The sequence below is a fragment of the Euprymna scolopes genome, chromosome 38 (genome assembly GCF_053919585.1).
Source record: "Euprymna scolopes isolate OS-2025 chromosome 38, ASM5391958v1, whole genome shotgun sequence".
Lineage (NCBI taxonomy): Eukaryota > Metazoa > Mollusca > Cephalopoda > Sepiida > Sepiolidae > Euprymna > Euprymna scolopes.
In genome coordinates this window covers 24247923-24266477 of record NC_136519.1, presented here as the reverse complement: position 1 = coordinate 24266477, position 18555 = coordinate 24247923, and the positions used below count along the sequence as shown (strand labels likewise).

General features: G+C 33.5%; 1 protein-coding gene across 25 annotated transcripts in view; it reads left to right on the top strand.

Annotated features, from left to right (window-relative positions):
• Window positions 1-18307, top strand: part of LOC145263096 (guanine nucleotide exchange factor DBS-like) — an 810829-nt gene extending 792522 nt beyond the window's left edge. For 24 of the 25 annotated variants that reach the window (XM_080120019.1, XM_080120020.1, XM_080120018.1 and 21 more), the window contains one exon: window positions 17160-18307. In XM_080120019.1, coding sequence (XP_079976145.1) covers window positions 17160-17302 — 143 coding nt within the window. In that variant the 3' untranslated portion in view covers window positions 17303-18307. The remainder of the gene's footprint in view (window positions 1-17159) is intronic. The other variant, XM_080120002.1, reaches the window with a different exon arrangement.
• The last annotated feature ends 248 nt before the right edge of the window (window positions 18308-18555 follow it).

Below are 18555 nucleotides of genomic sequence, written 5' to 3'. Positions count from 1 at the left end.
GATCAGTTCTACGCATGCGTCAGACGACGTCATGACCTGATTTAGTTTAAATATTTCAGAGAATTTCATGTTGGTTCATTATCTAAATGTTTTGGGTTCGAATCGTGGTGTAAGATTTTTAAAAAATTTTTTCGATTTTTTAAAATTTTAATATTGAAGCAGTGTTATTTAAGCCATTTTTCACGTAACGTTCGTTTTTCTATTTTTTTTTTTTTTACTTCGCTTATTCTTAGATTTTCACTAACACCCCTACCCCGACCGACCACACACACCTGAAAACACCCGGGTACCCACCGATTTTTTAAATTTTAATACCGAAACAAACTTATTTAAGCCATTTTTCACATGTTTTTTTTTTTTTTGTTTTTAGTTTTAACGTTCGTTTTTCTGTTTTCTTTTTTGTTTTTGTTTTTTCGATTTTTACATTTAACATCATTCGTTTGCCTTACGTTAGTTTTTTTTTTCGATGTTTTGATTACCCCCCCCCCCCCCCGCTTAAGTTTTAACGTTCATTTTTCTGTTTTCTTTTTTTACTTCGCTTATTCTTAGGTTTTCATTAACACCCACCACCCCCGCCCGACTGCACACCTCCAAACACTCGGGCAATGCCGGCCCCCCTCCCGCTAGTATATATATAAAAGGCAAAATGGCTGCACGCATTTTTGTATGTCCAGCAAAGGCTTTTTTTGCTGGGGTTCTCATGGGGGGGGGTACTATATTTTAGAACTTTTTATATACTCCCAAGATTGTAATATCTATGATTTGCGAACGGAGATCGTTTATATCTTTTATTTGAGTGACTTTTACAAAATTCCATTCTGTCATGTGTTCATATAAAACCAAAACTAATCAAAAGCAAAGCCATCAGTGACCTTTTGTACCGGGACGTCTTGAAAGCAATTAGCTTTGATTAATGTGGGGAAAACCCTTCATATCGGACAATTGCTATTCATTTCAGAGTTCCCCCTTTTTTGGGGGGAGCTTGGTTTCCCCAACATGGCCTTCAGCCAACGTTCATTTCTGCACTTGCGAGCAAGTCAACTTTTTGATTGACATCGCCGGGTACCCCTGCTAGTTTATTATATAAAAGGAAAATGTGTGTGTTTGTATGTCTGCCAAAAACTTTCGACACACACGGCGATAACTGACAAAATTGGTATCGTTTTAAATGTCAATCCTTCAGATGACAAATATCCAAAAATTGGCCAAAAACATTAATTCTTTGACCATCAACTGAGCCCTTTTTTACAAGGAGGGGGTCAGTTTTTGCATTGACATTTTTGCAAAGTCATCATATACTTTGCAATGACTAAGCTTATTTCGAACGCTGGCGACATCGTATGCCACGGTGGGCGTGGGCTCTAAACAGTTGGCTTTTTTTACCTTCTTTTCCTCCTTCACGTTACAGGTTCGAGCCTGCCTGCCTACTACTTTTTTTTCACACCTCCTTCCACCTGGGTTGCCTACGGCTGCTCAATATCCTTACTACATCACCTCTCTACACCCGGGTACCTCTGCTAGTCTATATATATAAAAGCGAAAATGTGATTATGTATGTATGTTTGCTTTTTGTGTATGCCCGCAAAAAGATTTTTTTGGCGGCTTCTTGAGGCCATTGCTCATTTGTAAAACTTTTTATATCACATCGAAATCATAATATCTCCAACTTAACAACAGGGGTCGCCCATCTATTTAATTTGCCCGACTTTGAAACGTTAAATATTCAACATTTTGGGATCGCCGCATATTGCTTTCGTTTTTCGGTATAAAAAAAGCAAACCTTGATTCGAATCCCCGGACCACGGCCAGTGGTCTCTAGAAAGCGATGTAACATTTGGTCAATGTCAGCTTACTGTCATTATATCAGACGGTTGCTTTCATTTCAAGACGAGACACTCCCCTAATAAACGGGAGAGCTGGTTTTCCCCAAAGTTAGGTAAAAACAAACAAACCGGGTTATTTATCTCATTAAAAACTGTCCCGCAGAAAATGTTCACTGCTGAATAGCTATTGCTTACGCCATCGTCATCGTAACACTCGCACAAAATGTTAACTCTACGACTTCCACTTGAGGTCATTTAGTGCGGGCACCTGTCAATTCTCTTCTTAATTAAATAAATTCAAACTTCTTTCAGTAACTTATTCTTGCTGGCCGAGCAGTTAACGTGCCATGTTTTTTTCACATTTTATTTTCCTACTTCGTCTCAGGGCTTCAGGTTCGATTCTACCTAATTACCAAAACTTTTTATCCCCCCCCCTCCCCGTGTTTCTTTTTGATTTAAGAGCACACACACCTCAGAACACCCGGGCAATGCCGGGTACCTCCACTAGTCATAAATAAAAGGCAAATGAGATGATGAAACTCTATAATTCGACAAATTTTATTTTTATTTGTAACTAGCGGGGTGCCCGGCGTTGCCCGGGTGTAAAAGAAAAAAAAGAAAAATTTTGTAGGGAAGTACACTCGAGCCCAAAGCCTTGAGGCGAAGAACCTGACAACTTACCACGACGCTATGCAGGCAGAGAAGTGAGGAAGGGTGAAATTAAACGTTTAAAAAAAGCAGGTGGTTAAACGAACGTGAACGTGTGGTTTTCTAGGTCAAACATCACGCCATAGTAGTAGTAGTAGTAGTAGTAGTAGAGAAAATGAAATCACAGCGCGAATTTTGTAACATAATAAAAGATTCAGACGACCTCGTTTCGTAAATCGGACATATTATAATCTAGACAGTATATAAAAAGTTGTAAAATTTAGTGATCCCTCTGAGCGCCCCCCTTTGGCGGACATTAAAAAAAAATGCACACACAAACACACACTTTTTTCGCTTTTATATTATAGATCATCTACCTACTTTATCATGTTTAATAATTTTTAGAATATTTACTAATTTCGACATGTAATTTGGCCTTTTGGCCAAAATCAAAGTGTGGTATCTGTTCTTCAGATGCTGCACTTTCATTTCTTGTTCTCTTTTGGTAGAGGAGCAGTCCTTCACGACTGAGACAATTTTTTTATTTTTGTACCTTTTCTCCACATTAAAAAAAAAACGATCCTTGTGTCTAACTCTGTCCCGTGGGGAGGCATTGTAAATAGGTACATAATAGTGCTCCCCCCCCCGAAATGCATTTATTTTAAACAAATGAATCATAAAGCACAAGCACCAAAAAAAGTTTCTTTTTTTCATTAACATTAAACAGCATAAGAAAACGATATCTTGCTCCTACTGCTTCTTCAATCATTTTAAATAAATTTTCTAGCTTTCATTACTATTATTTAACAGTATGTTGCTCTCGTTGCGCTCTCGAGGAATGAAGAAAATCTCAACCTAAGAATCTGGTGATGGTGTCAGAATAAAAACGCCAGTCTCTGATCGCGTAATAAAGTGCGTATGAGCACGTGGGAAAATATCAGCAGGAGCTGTAAGATAGCTGGCTTGCGAGAATATTAGCAGCAGCAGCAGCCGAAAAAGCATATATGCAAATAAGTAAGTGTGCGTGGGCTTGTGTGAGAGGAAAATAGAAAAGAGCAGGGAGAAAAATGCACCACATGGTCGAAGGGAAAGAAAAACACAAGTTGGCTGAGATGGATGTGTGATCGCATGGTGGTGGGGAGAGACTTTTAAGCTGGTGTTGCGATGGCAGAGGGTTGTTAAATCATGGCAGACAAATTAACAGTTAGGAAAGTAAAGGTAATAAATGCGTTTTGCTAAAACAGAAAAAAAAAACAGCCGAGTCTGATTTATCTATTTTGTTCAAGCATAATGGCTACATTAGTTTAGGGGTAGACTCTTTTGCCAGCCAGACTTCTAACTCCTTATTTCTGTCTCGGTCTCTTGAAGTGCTTACTTTATGGAATTGAACACTGGTGATGGGGTCTGGTTTATCTTGAAACAATTCTACCTTCTTTATTATTATTATTATTATTAGCTCTTTACATCAAATGGTTTCATGCCTTGTCTGGAGCTATTATCCATAAAAAAAAATTGTGACTCTAAAAATTTTTTTACACCGGTAAATGTGTGATACTATGAAGGTGACCCATGAGTCACTAAGTTCTGAGGGGGGGGGGGAACAATAGATAGAAAGTGTCATACAAATGTATGATGAAATAGGAAGTAGCAAACGATGAATCTATAGGTATTTTTAGATCGAGCCTTTTAAATTTGACAATGACAATAGAAGCCTACAGATTTGACAGTGACAATACAAGCCTACAGATTTGACAATGACAAAACAAGCCTACAGATTTGACAATGACAATACAAGCCTACAGATTTGACAATGACAAAACAAGCCTACACACTACAAGGGGAGGGCAGCTTCTGGGTGGCCGGGAGTGGGGGGGACTTCAGATACCGATGCAGAGAAGACAGTTAGTTGACAGCGAGTTGCTAGTTGCAATGGATGGGAGCTGGTAGTGATAACGGTTGGACAGTTTTTAGAGTTGACTGCGAAACAGGGATTGCGACTGACAGACAACGTAACATCGATAGAACGGGGAAAACACACACATGTCAAATATATCTGAAATATTGGCATTGTGTGTTTTCCTTTCTTTGTTCCACAACTTATTTTACTTTCACTTTGTGACCCGAGTGCGTTGGTCGGCAGCTGCCAGTGTGAACCAAAAGATGATGACACAATCAACGAGAACGATGAAGAGATGGAGGTAGTAATCCACGGCACACAACTATGTGGCCGGCAGCTTGTCGAAGAGACGGCCACGTGCTGTCACAAATGTGCAATCATATTATATAATTAAGACTTGTAATATCTAACCAATCTGTATGTGTGTGGGGAGGGGTGAATTATTTTTCTGTAACTGTTTCCCTCCTAGTACCTGTATTTATGTAAAGTTAGGTTGTGTACTTGTTTATATATTTCCGTGTATAACTCCTCACTTGGTGCTACCAGATCAGGCTGTCTGAAGATATCGGTTTCCTGACCTTAAATACACCAAACATTGATGTTATTTTTGTTCCTTTCATTTTGAAAGACTCAGCCATGTTCTGCAAAGCCAAAAACAAAAGCAACAGTTTTCCTCTACAAAACAACCAAACTAAACAAAACACCATAAATAAATATATGAAAATATAAACAAATTGAACTATAAAACCTTTTTTTTTTCAAAATTACCAGATTCGGCATTAAATGACCTGAAAAAGGCTGATATGACATAAAATAAAACAAGCAAAATACTATGATTAATTATTTGATAATATAAGCAAATTGAGACATAAAAACTTTTTCACAAATTACTAAATTCCACATTTAAAAAAACAAAACAAGTTACTGAATTCGACACAAAAAGAAAAACGAAAAACAAATTACTTAATTTGACATTAAAAAAACAAAACAAATTACTGAATTCGACATTAAAAAAAACAAATGACAATTTGACATAAACAAAATTACTGAATTCGACATTAAAAAAATCAAAACAAATTACTGAATTTGGTATTAAAAAATATTACTGAATTCGACATAAAAAAAACAAACAAATTACTGAATTTGACATTAAAAGAAAAAAAACCCCCAAATTACTGAATTCGATATTAAAAAAACAAACAAATTACTGAATTTGACATTAAAAAAAAATACTGAATTCGACATTAAAAAAAACAAAAAAACAAATTACTGAATTTGACATTAAAAAAAACAAAACAAATTACTAAATTCGACATTAAAAAAACAAAACAAATTACTAAATTCGACATTAAAAAAACAAAACAAATTACTGAATTCGGCATTAAAAAAAACAAATCAAATTACTAAATTCGACATGAAAAAAAAACAAATGACAATTCGACATTAAAAAAAAATACTGAATTCGACATTAAAAAAAAAAAAAATTACTGAATTCGACATTAAAGAAAAACAAAAAACAAATTACTGAATACGATATTAAAAAAACAAAAAGCAAATTACTGAATTTGACATTTAAAGAAAATTACTGAATTCGACATTAAAAAAAACAATAAACAAGTTACTAAATTTGACATTTACAAAAAAACAAATTACTGAATTTGAAATTTTAAAAAATTACTGAATTCGACATAAAAAACAACAACAAATTACTAAATTTGACATAAAAAAACAAATTACTGAATTTGACATTAAAAAAAAACAAATTACTGAATTCGACATTAAAAAAAATTTACAGAATTCGACATTTAAAAAGAATTACTGAATTTGACATTAAAAAAATTACTGAATTCGACATTAAAAAATTACGGAATTCGACATTAAAAAAAACAATAAACAAATTACTAAATTTGACATAAAAAACAAATTACTGAATTTGACATTAAAAAAAACAAATTATTGAATTTGACATTAAAAAAAAACAAAAAACCAATTACTAAATTTGACATAAAAACAAAACAAATTACTGAATTCAACATTAAAAAAAATGACTGAATTCGACATTATAAAACAAATGACTGAATTCGACATTAAAAAAACAAAACAAATTATTGAATTTGACATTAAAAAAAATTACTGAATTTGACATTAAAAAAAAACAAATTACTGAATTTGACATTAAAAAAACAAAAAACAAATGACTAAATTTGACATTAAAAAAAACAAATTACGAAATTTGACATTAAAAAAAAACAACAAATTACTGAATTCGACATTAAAAAAAAAACAAATTACTGAATTCGACATAAAAAACAAATGACAATTCGACATTAAAAAAGTAATTACTGAATTCGACATTAAAAAAACAGACAAATTACTGAATTTGACATTAAAGAAAAACAAAAAAACAAATTACTGAATACGATATTAAAAAAACAAAAAAAAACAAATTACTGAATATGATATTAAAAAAACAAAAAATAAATTACTGAATTCGACATTAAAAAAAGCAAAACAAATTACTGAATTTGACATTAAAAAAAAAAAAAATTACTGAATTCGATATTAAAAAACCAAAAGGGTTTTTGAAACAAAATGATTAAATCAAACGCAATGGATAAATATTTGAAAATAGAAACAACTTGATGGTAAGAATATTTTTTCCCCCAAAATATCTCAACCTGAAAAAACAAAAAAAACACAAACATCATGTAGAATGCCTGGTGCTAATAACGGAGAGGGGACAGAGATAGATTCATGTGTATGAGGGGTGCCCTCCCCCCCCTATTTTTTTTTAAGTTTCGTTTTGTTTTCAGTTTTTCAGCAGATTATTATTGAATGGACATTCAAAATGAAATGGAAAAAAATTTGGCCTAAAAATGTCAAATGGTTCCAAAATGGGTGATCGATTTATTATAATGTTGCATTTGAAACTGAGCAACCACTAGAAATATTTAAATATTGACTTGTTTTTTCATTTTTTTTTTTTTTTTTTGATAATCTGGTAGATTAGTGTCCATTCAATAATAATGTGCTGAAAAAAAATTGAAAAAGAAAAAAAAGGAAATTAAAAAAAATATAGGAGGGGTATTGCTCATACACGTGAACCAATCTCTGTCCCCTCTCCACTATTAGCACCAGATGCCCATATAAATGTGTGCACTAATTCACAGTATTCCTTTCCAGTGTGCATTGTTTTGAGTGATTTCAAGTAGGAAAAAATACAAAAAAAATGGAATACGTAGATCAAATCCATTGTCAAGGTCGCTGGAAAAATGATGGGATCCTTCTATCGATCCAGTAGATATCTACCTGCTGATGCAATTCTCTACCTATATAAGAGTAGGTACGTATAAGGATGGAGTATTGCTGTCACATCTGGGCAGGAGCTGCTCGGAAGACCTTATCCTTCCTTGACAAATTTTCAGAATAGATTTCGTAGCCTAGTGGGGGATGCCCTTTTCTCTTCCCTGCAACCTCTTTCTCACAGAAGAGACATTGTGAGCCTGTCTCTGTTTTATTGTTAATTTTATAACAAGTGCTCGTCTGAGCTCCAATTTTATGGTCCCCCCTCGCCAAACATTCATGAGAAACACTTGTTTGGCTGTAAACACTATCAATAATTCCACCCACTCTTTATCTGTGCCTAAACCTAAACGTAGATTCCATGAACAAAGCTTCTTTCTAACAACTGCACCCCTATGGAACTCTCTTCTGTTTACTTGCTTTCCAACTGACTACAATATGGCCGTCTTCAAGTCCAATGTAAACAAGTTCTTGATGAGACATTCCCTTTAAGTAATCCAATTTACCAAATTTACTCTTTTAACGATTACTATGATATTGGACCACTGTACACTCTTTAACCCTTATACTCAAGTGGCCCCTGGGTCTTTATAAGTGGTGTTTCTTTTATAAAAAAAAACAAAAAAAAAAGCAATCATTGCGAATTTTGCAACACAGCTGCTCAGTGTAAGAAGTGGTAATTTGAGTTATTTTTATTTTAATCTAGTTTGTTTCAATTTTTTTTAATATTTACCGAATTCCAGTTTCTTTTGATCATTTTTAAAGTTGTCTCCCTTTAAATAGCTAAATTTAGAGTTTCAATAAGAATACAGAAAACAAATTAAAACTTGACTAAATGAGAATCAGTTACAAATGCACAGAAAATATGTAAAATTAAAAATAAAATAAATAAATAATAGTGAGTATTAACACAAGCCCTACATTATTGAGTTTAAATAATAATAATAATAATAATAATCATAATAATAATAATAATAATAATAATAATAATAATAATAGATTTTTAAAACAAATACAATTAATTTCCGATTGTTATAGAATTGCTCACATTTACAGTAGTCTTAATATGCATGTTTGAAAGGTGAATACATATCTGATGAAGGAGAAATTTCCCGAAATATTACAATATGCGTCCAACCATACTGATGCAAATAGAACAGAATATATGTAACATATAAAAATATATACATATATATTGTATTAATAAAGGTGAATCTGCATAGCTTCTTCCAGTGTTATATATTAATTTGCTTCAGTTTGTGTCTATCCATAACACCTCTGCATTGTATTGTCTTTTATAAATTAAAATTTCTTTTATATACACACTAGACAATGCTTCAAGCAAACTACAATAACCTCTTTTATTTATATGGAGTTTCCAGGGGAATATTGTCAGTTACTAACATACAAACTTTTTTTTTTAATATAAATAGCAATATTTACTACAAAATGAGCTTTATACAGTAGAACCTTGGGATACAGTAACTCTAAGGTACGTTTTTTTCAGGTTATGATGTGGAATACGATGTTTTTCTGGCCCCTGGTTACGGTATTTGCCCCCGCCTTATGGTGTTATTTGTAATGTTATTTGATTATATACTGTACTTTATTTTGTTACTAATTTTTAATGCCGTATTCCAAAGTTCTGATGTATTTTCAAAAGTTGTCAAAAGCGCTTTATTCATCATTTATGACCGCGTTCACTTTCAATTAATACAGGGTAACCCCCCCCCCCCAAAAAAAAAACTAAATGGAGGCCATCTAGAACAAATGCTTTAGAACGGAGAGAAAAAAAAGGCTAAAGACCCTAGTATTTTGATGTGATGTTTTGAATATAATAAACTAGTTATGACCAAATTTTCATTTGATTCGGACAAAACGCTAAGAAACGGGGCCTAATTAGAGTTGGGGCCCGTTTTTTTGGGGGGGGGGTCGCCCTGTTTTTTTTGGGGGGGGGTGAGGGGGAGAGTCACCCTGTACTTTCTTGTACAAATGTTGAGAAATTATATATTTAATATACGATAAGTAGTGACCCAACAATGGGTCATGGGTAGTTTAGTTGATTATAAGAATCCAATAAATTCGTTTCACTCTATGGCATGGTCAGTTAATGCGCATCTTGGATAATTAGATGACCTCTTCGTGATACAGGTTGGAATCACGTTGGGGTTATTCCATTTTCCTCGGATCAGATTTCTTTTTTTCAAGCTGCATGTTTTTTTTATATATATATATATATATATATATATATATATAATTTCAATTGTATGGAAGCATGTTTTATGTAAACATGCACGATTTTTTGTATTTGTAAATTTTCTTTTTTCTTTTACACTACAAAACCTCCACTTTTAATGTTGTCCTATGCATTGTGAAAAGAATGAAAAATCTTTGCATATTATTTATAATATTAAAGAAAAAAAAAACTATGATTCTATCTGAAATTTTTTGTTTTTTGTTTTATTGTGGCCTCCTTGAATGATTATATATATATATATATATATATATATATATATGCTCTATAGTTACATTGAGCTTCATAAATTAAAGGATTGGTATAAATAAAAGGTGAAATATAATTGAATAAACATATTTTCTCACATATATAAACATATGTCTGTATGGTTGTCCAACATCTCTCTATATTAAAAAATAAAAATACAGGAAAACTATTTATGACCCGTAAAGTAGTGAAAGAAATCATATTCCCAAAAATTATGTAAATTGACTAAATAATTTTATTTTTTATAAAGAAAATCAGTTAAGTAGCAGTCAAAACTGGCTACAATGGCAGGCAGGGGCGAAATCTCACGGCTCGAGATTTAAATCAACCGTCTCCCTGGCTTGTCCAATCACAAGCTAGCTCTCACTCATGTGATCGAGTACATAAAAGGCAAAATCGGGAACTCTGCCTCCTCTTTTTTTCCCTGCTGGCTGGGGGCTTGGCCACAGGCTAACGTGAGTACCAACAGCCGACATGATTATTGTCAATACCTGCTTCCAGGTGCGCTTCACACACAGTCTTTCCTACCATGAGACACTAACCCTTTGCCCCGTCTCTACTATCGGATGCACACTCCTCCAACACGTATACACTGAACACTTTTCTCTCTCTTTCTATAGGCTTGTCGGATAGCTAATCTACGTTGCAGGACTCTTTAATCCTTAGTCCACAACACGGTACACACACAAACTTTTTTTACAAGCTACAGAACTACTCACTTCGATACATGGTCCTGGATATGACCTTAAACTATATCCAGTGGTGAGGCCACAGCTTGCGGACTTTGGGGAGTGCGGAGCCACGTTTTAATTACCATTGCCCCAAGGTCCACTGTGACCCGGAGTGGTAGTACCTACTAGGGTCCCAACTATGGGTTAAATAGAAACCGACTTGAAAACAAATATATTCTATTAAAAATATTTTTCTTCAAAATCTTTGGATTTGGCATTGAATAACCCAAAAAGGGTTGATATGCCGTAAAACAAAAACAACCAACCGACGAACTAACTTTGATACATAGACTAGATGCACACTGAATACCTTCCCTTTTCTTTCTCCATTAACCAGCTTAGCTTATCTACGTCTGTCTAATTCTTTATTCTGACTACTACTGACTACAACAAGTGTATAAAGAACTATTTTCTCCTTCAACAAGCCGGCATAATATTAAATCTATCTTTACACACAAGAACACTTTCAGCTACTAACCCGTTTCACTCTTGTACACGCTACTGATGAAGATGACAAATAAAGTTGCTTTGGCATATAGAATGAAACTCCTTTTCGTTGTCTCTTTATTCTATACTTTGGTCACCCCGAGTGTGGAAATTGTAGTGGTTACAAGGCTGATCTCGCAAATTCAAATTATTTTAGAGTTATCTGCCCTTGATTATCAAGATGACTATGCAAGATATTTCTTTTTCTTTTCTTTTTTTTGGGGGCTTACTCATAAAATTTGATTTTCTTATTTTATTAAAAATAAAGCGAATTGATCAGTTTATATGATTTTTGGAATATGATCGTTTCATGCCGTCATAGGTATGTGTATCGTACAGATGTTTTTTATTTTTGTTTTTCTAATGTATGAGGAATTCTGAACAAGAAAAGATATATATATGTTTATCATGTTTACATTTATAATTTTTCTATTAGCTCAAGGTTGTGAGAGCACTCATTTTTCCTACACAAAGACAGTTGCCATATATACTATTGCTTCTTATGAATGCCAGTAGGTATTTATTTGCTCCCCCACAAGGCCAATTTTTAATGTGAGGAGTGAAGAGAGGGGGCAGGGAAAAAGGGGACCAGCTCCCGAGAGGTGGGAAATGGGAGCTGGTTAAAGGTCAAGTATATGGGGTTGCCCCCACATCTGGTCTTTGCTTGCAGTATCTGTCGGAACAGATACTACACTTTGATCTTGTCGCCCGTATGCCAGTATGTATTCAGTTTTCTGTACTACAGGGCATAGTACAAAACGAGGTTATTAAGAGTGCTCAATAAAAGAAGAGCAAGTTGGTGAGAGTTCAAATGGCTGTTTTGTGAATGCAAAACAGAGCATAGTTTCGTCAGGTCTGCATACTGCGGAGTCCGAGCGAGAAAAAGGAAGAGAGACGGAAGCAAATCCGGAAGTGAGGTGTTATGCCCCCTTGTGGCAAAGAATGATATTACCAGAGTTAAAGGGCGATAAATTTTTTTTTTTTTTTTTTTTTTACATAGGAATCACCACTTATCAAGGCCTGGAGGCCACTCGTGGATAAGGGTTAATGGGTATACATTAGACAATGTGATTATAGCATAGTAAACATAATTAGTGAGAATTTTGTAAATTGGATTACTTAGGTTGGTTGTTTTTGTTTTACGGCATATCAACTTTTTCAGGTTATTTAATGCCGAATCTAGTTATTTTGAGGAACGATTTTTAATGGAGTATATTTGTTTTTTAAGTCGGATTCTATTTGACCTATAGTTGGGACCCTAACAGGTACTACCACTCCGAGTCAGCGTGGTCCTGGGAGCAATGGCAATTAAAGCATGGCTCCACACTCCCCAAGGTGGGGCCTCACCATCGGATATAGTTTTATGTCATTTTTATTAATATAAACAAATTTACATGGTTACGACACTGGACATGACAAAACATTAGCATATATATATATATATATATATATATATATATATATATATATATATATATAAGAAGTAGTTAATAAAACATGTTAAAAAACACTTTGAAAAAGAGTTAAAAACATATTTAATTTTAAAAAGGAAGCACAAAATAAGTGGATAGTCTTTAATCTGCAGAGTTTCGAAGAAATACTTTCCTTATCATCAGAAGGTAGGATTTAGCAAAATGCAGGATCGGATTTTGCTTGTAAAAGTATTTAATGAAACTACAAGTAAATCATAGATCTTGCTTGTTAACAAATAGTGAAACAGAGGGAATAGGGTGAAGAAAAAGGTGATTTCACTTGAATGGATAGGATATATATATATATATATATATATATATATATATATATATATATATATATATATTATCGCATGCATAGATCATAATGTTATAATCATTAGATCACTATGCCCTGATGTTAAGACATTTAAAAAATAAATGTTAAAATTTCAACAATATTTCTCATGGTTGAGATTGGCCGTGGTGTTTGTTCATTGCTAATGGAGGCTTCGTGGTCGGGTCTGAATCCGAATCTCCTGACTGGTAGTAATCGTATCACCCTGCACTGATGATTCCCGAAAGGATGAAACACCACTGTCTGTAGGTATTAAAAAAATATTATTATTGTAATGATTATATATATATACACACACATATACCCCTACAACCTTGAGTTGATTGGTATGTATATATATGTGAGGGGAGCCAAAAAGGATTAGAGAAATTCCTTAAAAGAAGACTTATCGGGATAATGCAAAACTCAACAAATGAGGTGAAGCTTATATACAGTAAGAAAATTACTCGTTCATTCAATAAGAAGATTACATCAATTAGGGGTATGGGATATATATGTTCTTTATACCTAAGTATTTCAAAGAGAGGAAGTGATAAAAATGGGTGTGAGAGAAAGAGGGATATATAAATACCTGGCCAGAGATAAGTTAGTTTGGAAGTCAGTTTCGTAAAACCATCTAATGCATGCTAGTATGTAAAATGGATGTTAAACTTTATATGATGGTAATATGTTTTAATTCAATTCTTCAAAGACAAAAAAAAAAAAAAAAAACATTACACCAGTCATTCCCACCGGTGGGGCGCGGCAATATTTTGGTGGGGCATGGGCAGGACGTGCACCCTTGGGCTTACTTGAGACTTAAGCTCACTAAATTAGAGCCTGACATAAAATCTCTCTGCCGCAGACATGATGCTCAAGGATCTCACTAACAGACATTTTCATGTAAGCTAAATTTAATTTTTTTATTATTATTATTCAATAATTAAAATGATAAAAGTATTATAAAATAATTTTTCATTTAAAAAATTTGATATTTTCGCATCTCAGTTCTCTATTATATGTTTTAAATTTAAAACTTTATTTAAATATCCTTTCGTTTTAAATTTTTCTCTTTCATTGATGCCATGTTCTTTGGAACCTTGTTTAGATACAAGTTAATGGCCTTTTAAGCTTACTTCACTGAATAACAGAGGGATTTTTAATAACAAAGATTAAATATCACAAAGGGGAGGCATCAGGATTTTAGAAATGCCTAGGTGGGGCATGGCCCAAAATAGGTTGGGAACCACCGCATTACACAAACGATTTACACGATATTAACAAACAAATAGAATTTTGTTAAATATTTCATCTGATAGTTCCCAAAAGAGGTATATATATATAAATACCTGGCCAGAAATAAGTTAGTTTGGAAGTCAGTTTCGTAAAACCATCTAATGCATGCTAGTATGTAAAATGGATGTTAAACTGTATATGATGATAATATGTTTTAATTCAATTCTTCAAAGGCAACAAAAAAAAACATTACACAAACGATTTACACGATATTAACAAACAAATAGAATTTTGTTAAATATTTCATCTGATAGTTCCCAAAAATGCCCTCTTGATTTCATTTTTCATAATTATTCCTGAACGCATCAAATTCCATCTTATGGTTTTCTAAACTATTGCTGTTTCTGATCTAGCAACTGGTTTTCAAAATATTAGCAAGAAAATTCAATGAGTTAATAGATCTAGTTGTTGAAGTCTGCCTTATAATTTATTTTATTTTATTTTTTTTTATTGCATTTTCACTCCAAACAAGGCACAGCATTACTTTTTTGATGTAGGGGGCTACTATCGGGAACATAAGTTGCAGGGATACAATGTAGGGAGTTGAGCAGCAAGATGTTTGTTTACATTACACTTGAACTTCTGCATGTCAGTACAGTTGAAAAAGCAGGAACCTGGAAGGTAATTCCAAAGTCTAGCAGTTCTAGGGGAAAAAAAATACTTAATAGAAGGCTTTCTGACATCTGGGGATTTTTGCTGTGTAGGGGTGGGATTTTGCTGCTTGTTGGGTTTGTCAAGGGTATTTACATCGAGGGGGTATAAAGGCTTGTAGTTCATCAGAGCATCTACCATTAAAATACTTGAAAAACAGGCAAAGAGATGCAACATTTTGTCGATGGGACAGAGGCTGAAGCCTAGCTGACAGTTCAGGAGCTTGACAACAAATAGTCATCCAGATCGAGGATAAATATTTAAAAAATTATCCACCATAAAAGTGTAAAAAGAATGTGCTTCTTGATTGAAAAGAAAGGGAAATAGTTACTGTCAGATGAGAGAAGAATTATTTCCCTTGAAATGGATATATAGGAAATGTTTTTGTTTTGTTCTTTTTTATGCAAATCACCTCAGACAGGGCATGAAGTCACTTGATGTAAAGATGATGAGCACAAAGACAGGAAATTCCTGTTGATCTCATTCTTGGAAAGACCGACGCTATAAACGGGAAGAAAACGATAAATGAGAAAGAGAGTTCCGCAAGCTTGCAGTTCTTGGAAAGAAGCCATTGGAATAGGATGCTGTATTACAATGAGGTATCAAAACAGGGAATTCAATTCTAATATAAACAAATACTTGTTGATATTTAGGTAAACCAATCTTTTTAATTGATATTCTGCCCACCCACTGTTTCCAATCATCTAGTGGTAGTGATCATTGTCCATAACCTTTATCCTAGATAAGTGGTGACCCATCAGTAAAAAAAAAAAAAAAACCCAGACATTTGCTGGCTTCATCTTTCACACCCTATGCAGTTAGCATATGCCTTTCAGTTGTTTTTACTTTTTCTATATAGATTCCAAGGGAGACAACTCAACAAGATGTGTCATTAATTATTTTCAAAGTTTCAATTACATCACCTTTCATTCTAATTCTAAGAACTTTTTATATACCCCCTAGATTATAATATCTCCGATTTACAAAAAGAGGTCACATCTTTTATTTGAGTGACTTTTACTTTATAAAATTCACGCTATTCTGCCTTCTCGCATGGTTTTCATATAAAAAAGCAAAACTAACGAAAGCAAAGACAATTTTCCAGCTTTGTGCCGTGGATGTCCAGATAGCAATTAGCTTTGATCACTGTGTGGAAAACCCCTCATATCAGACAATTGCTATTTATTTGGACGCTTGGGGACTAGGAACGACCTTGTGATGAAGAAAATAAATTTCACAAGAGACTGGCCCCAGGCACTTTCATTTTTTCGACAGCAAATCAAGGTTAAAGGCTAAAAAGAGGCAAAAATAATCTAGTTAGAGAAATGTTTATAAGGGCTATATTAGGAAATGGTAAATACTATTTAAATACAGGATTAACACCTAAGGTATCAGAATATTATACAGCAAATCAAGATTGTATGCAAAGACGCAAAAATAATCGACTTAGGGAAATACTTATAAGGGCTATGTCAGGCAAGTACGAATATTATTTAAACAAAGGGTTACAATAATTTTTATAGGTTGTTTACATTTTAAGTATCCAGTTACAAATTGTCAATTACAGATTATTTATCATGAGAAATTTAAAGCATTGTCTTCTGAACTTTTTGTGCTTATTTAGAAAATGCCTATTTCATTCATATAAACTTTTATTCAAACTGTTTAATTTATTAATTTTTATTTATTGCGGACTATTATCCTCATCTTTCTTGTTGTTGTTTCATGACGTTTCAGCCAACTATTCCTCTGGAACGACTGTGGATGGCAGTAATTGCTGAGAACGCAGTTGGGAAATTCGAAGTTCCAATCCTCTCGCGGTTACCACCTGATGAAGGCCAGAGGAATGGTTGGCCGAAACGTCGTGAAACAACATCTAAAAAAGATGAGGATAATAGTCCGCAATAAATAAATTAATAAATAATATTCATCTCAATAATGAATTCCAATTAAATAATATATATGTTTCATTTATTGTGAATGTTAAAATCTTTCTTTTTTTCTTTTTTTTTTTTTTATCTATTTTCTTGCAGAACCATCCCCGGTAGCCTCCCTTGATAGCGTGGGCATCGGTAAATCCAGCCACTACGCTGTACCTGGTCGATGTCACCACAAGTCGAAGAAGCACAAAGTGAGCGGTTACCTATCCAGTCCCGGGGAAGAAACAACAGTTTAGTTTTAGGATGGTTCATCTGAATATTCTCTTGATTTTAAGCCAAAGGCTGTGATATCGCAAGTGATACAGCTATCTAAAAAATCTCATCATGACATAAGATGGCAAATATTTGCTACTGATTCAGTTCCCCGTACGAAAAAAAAAAATGTGAAAATTATTGTACCATGCATTTATTTTAAAGGATTCGCTTTAGACTTCTAATAGTTTCGGGGCTGAATATAGTATCCTGACAATGCAAAGACGTTGGACAAGCTTAATACTATTATTGTTGTTGTTGTTGTTATATATTACTGTTAATATTATTAATGTTTATTACTTAAAAGATTCGGCATGTATGGACATATTAAATAGTGTTGGGACGATTAATCAGAATCTGGAATCAAAAAAAAAGATTTTTTTAAATTTAGAACTTTTTGAGGTATCGGAATCGGAAAAATTTGTGCCTATTTTCCGATACCAAAAGCGATCTTTTAACTGTTTTTATCTGTTTGTTTTTGTTTAGGACTTAATTTTCCATGGTTCGTATTAATGATGAAATGATAAAATATTTATTAATTTTTAACAACCAGTAAAACTAAAAATTTATAGATCATTCCCACAAGTGTATTTTTTACGTTTGCAAAAATATATACACATATTACATGGGTTTTTACAGCAATCTGCCCCCCCCCAAAAAAAAACAACAACTCTATATTTAGAAATTTAAAAAGAATCAGAATCAGTAATTGTATCGGAATCGTGAAAAATATTGTAATCGTCCCATCACTAATGTTGAATCTCTTTGTACAGTCAGACCAGTTTGAGATGAAAATGCATTCCACACTGCTGGTTGCCTAACAGAACGGACTCGTATTATTTTTTTTTCACTGTTTACAAATCAACTTTTTCACCACAAGTTAGAGTTATCTGTCCAGGAAGTTACGTCACAAACAGGAAATTATGAGTGTGATGTGGCCAATGAGCTGATTTAGATTTTTTTCTTTTTAGTGAATTGGCAGAGAGAACTGTCAGGTTTTTAAATAACTGCTCCATCTCCCCCACAGGTGTATGTATATTTAAATTTTCCCTAATCATAAGGAGCTCCATTAGGTTGGTCTTTTGTTTTAGGTATGTAAATCCAAATATGGCAGTGTGACAGAATGGATTTGTTTTATCCGCCTTTAAAAAATATTTTATTTGCAGAGGAAGACCATGGAGAACATGAAAGAAAGTGATAAATATGGACTTGAGAGAAAGCGAGATGATAAAATCCT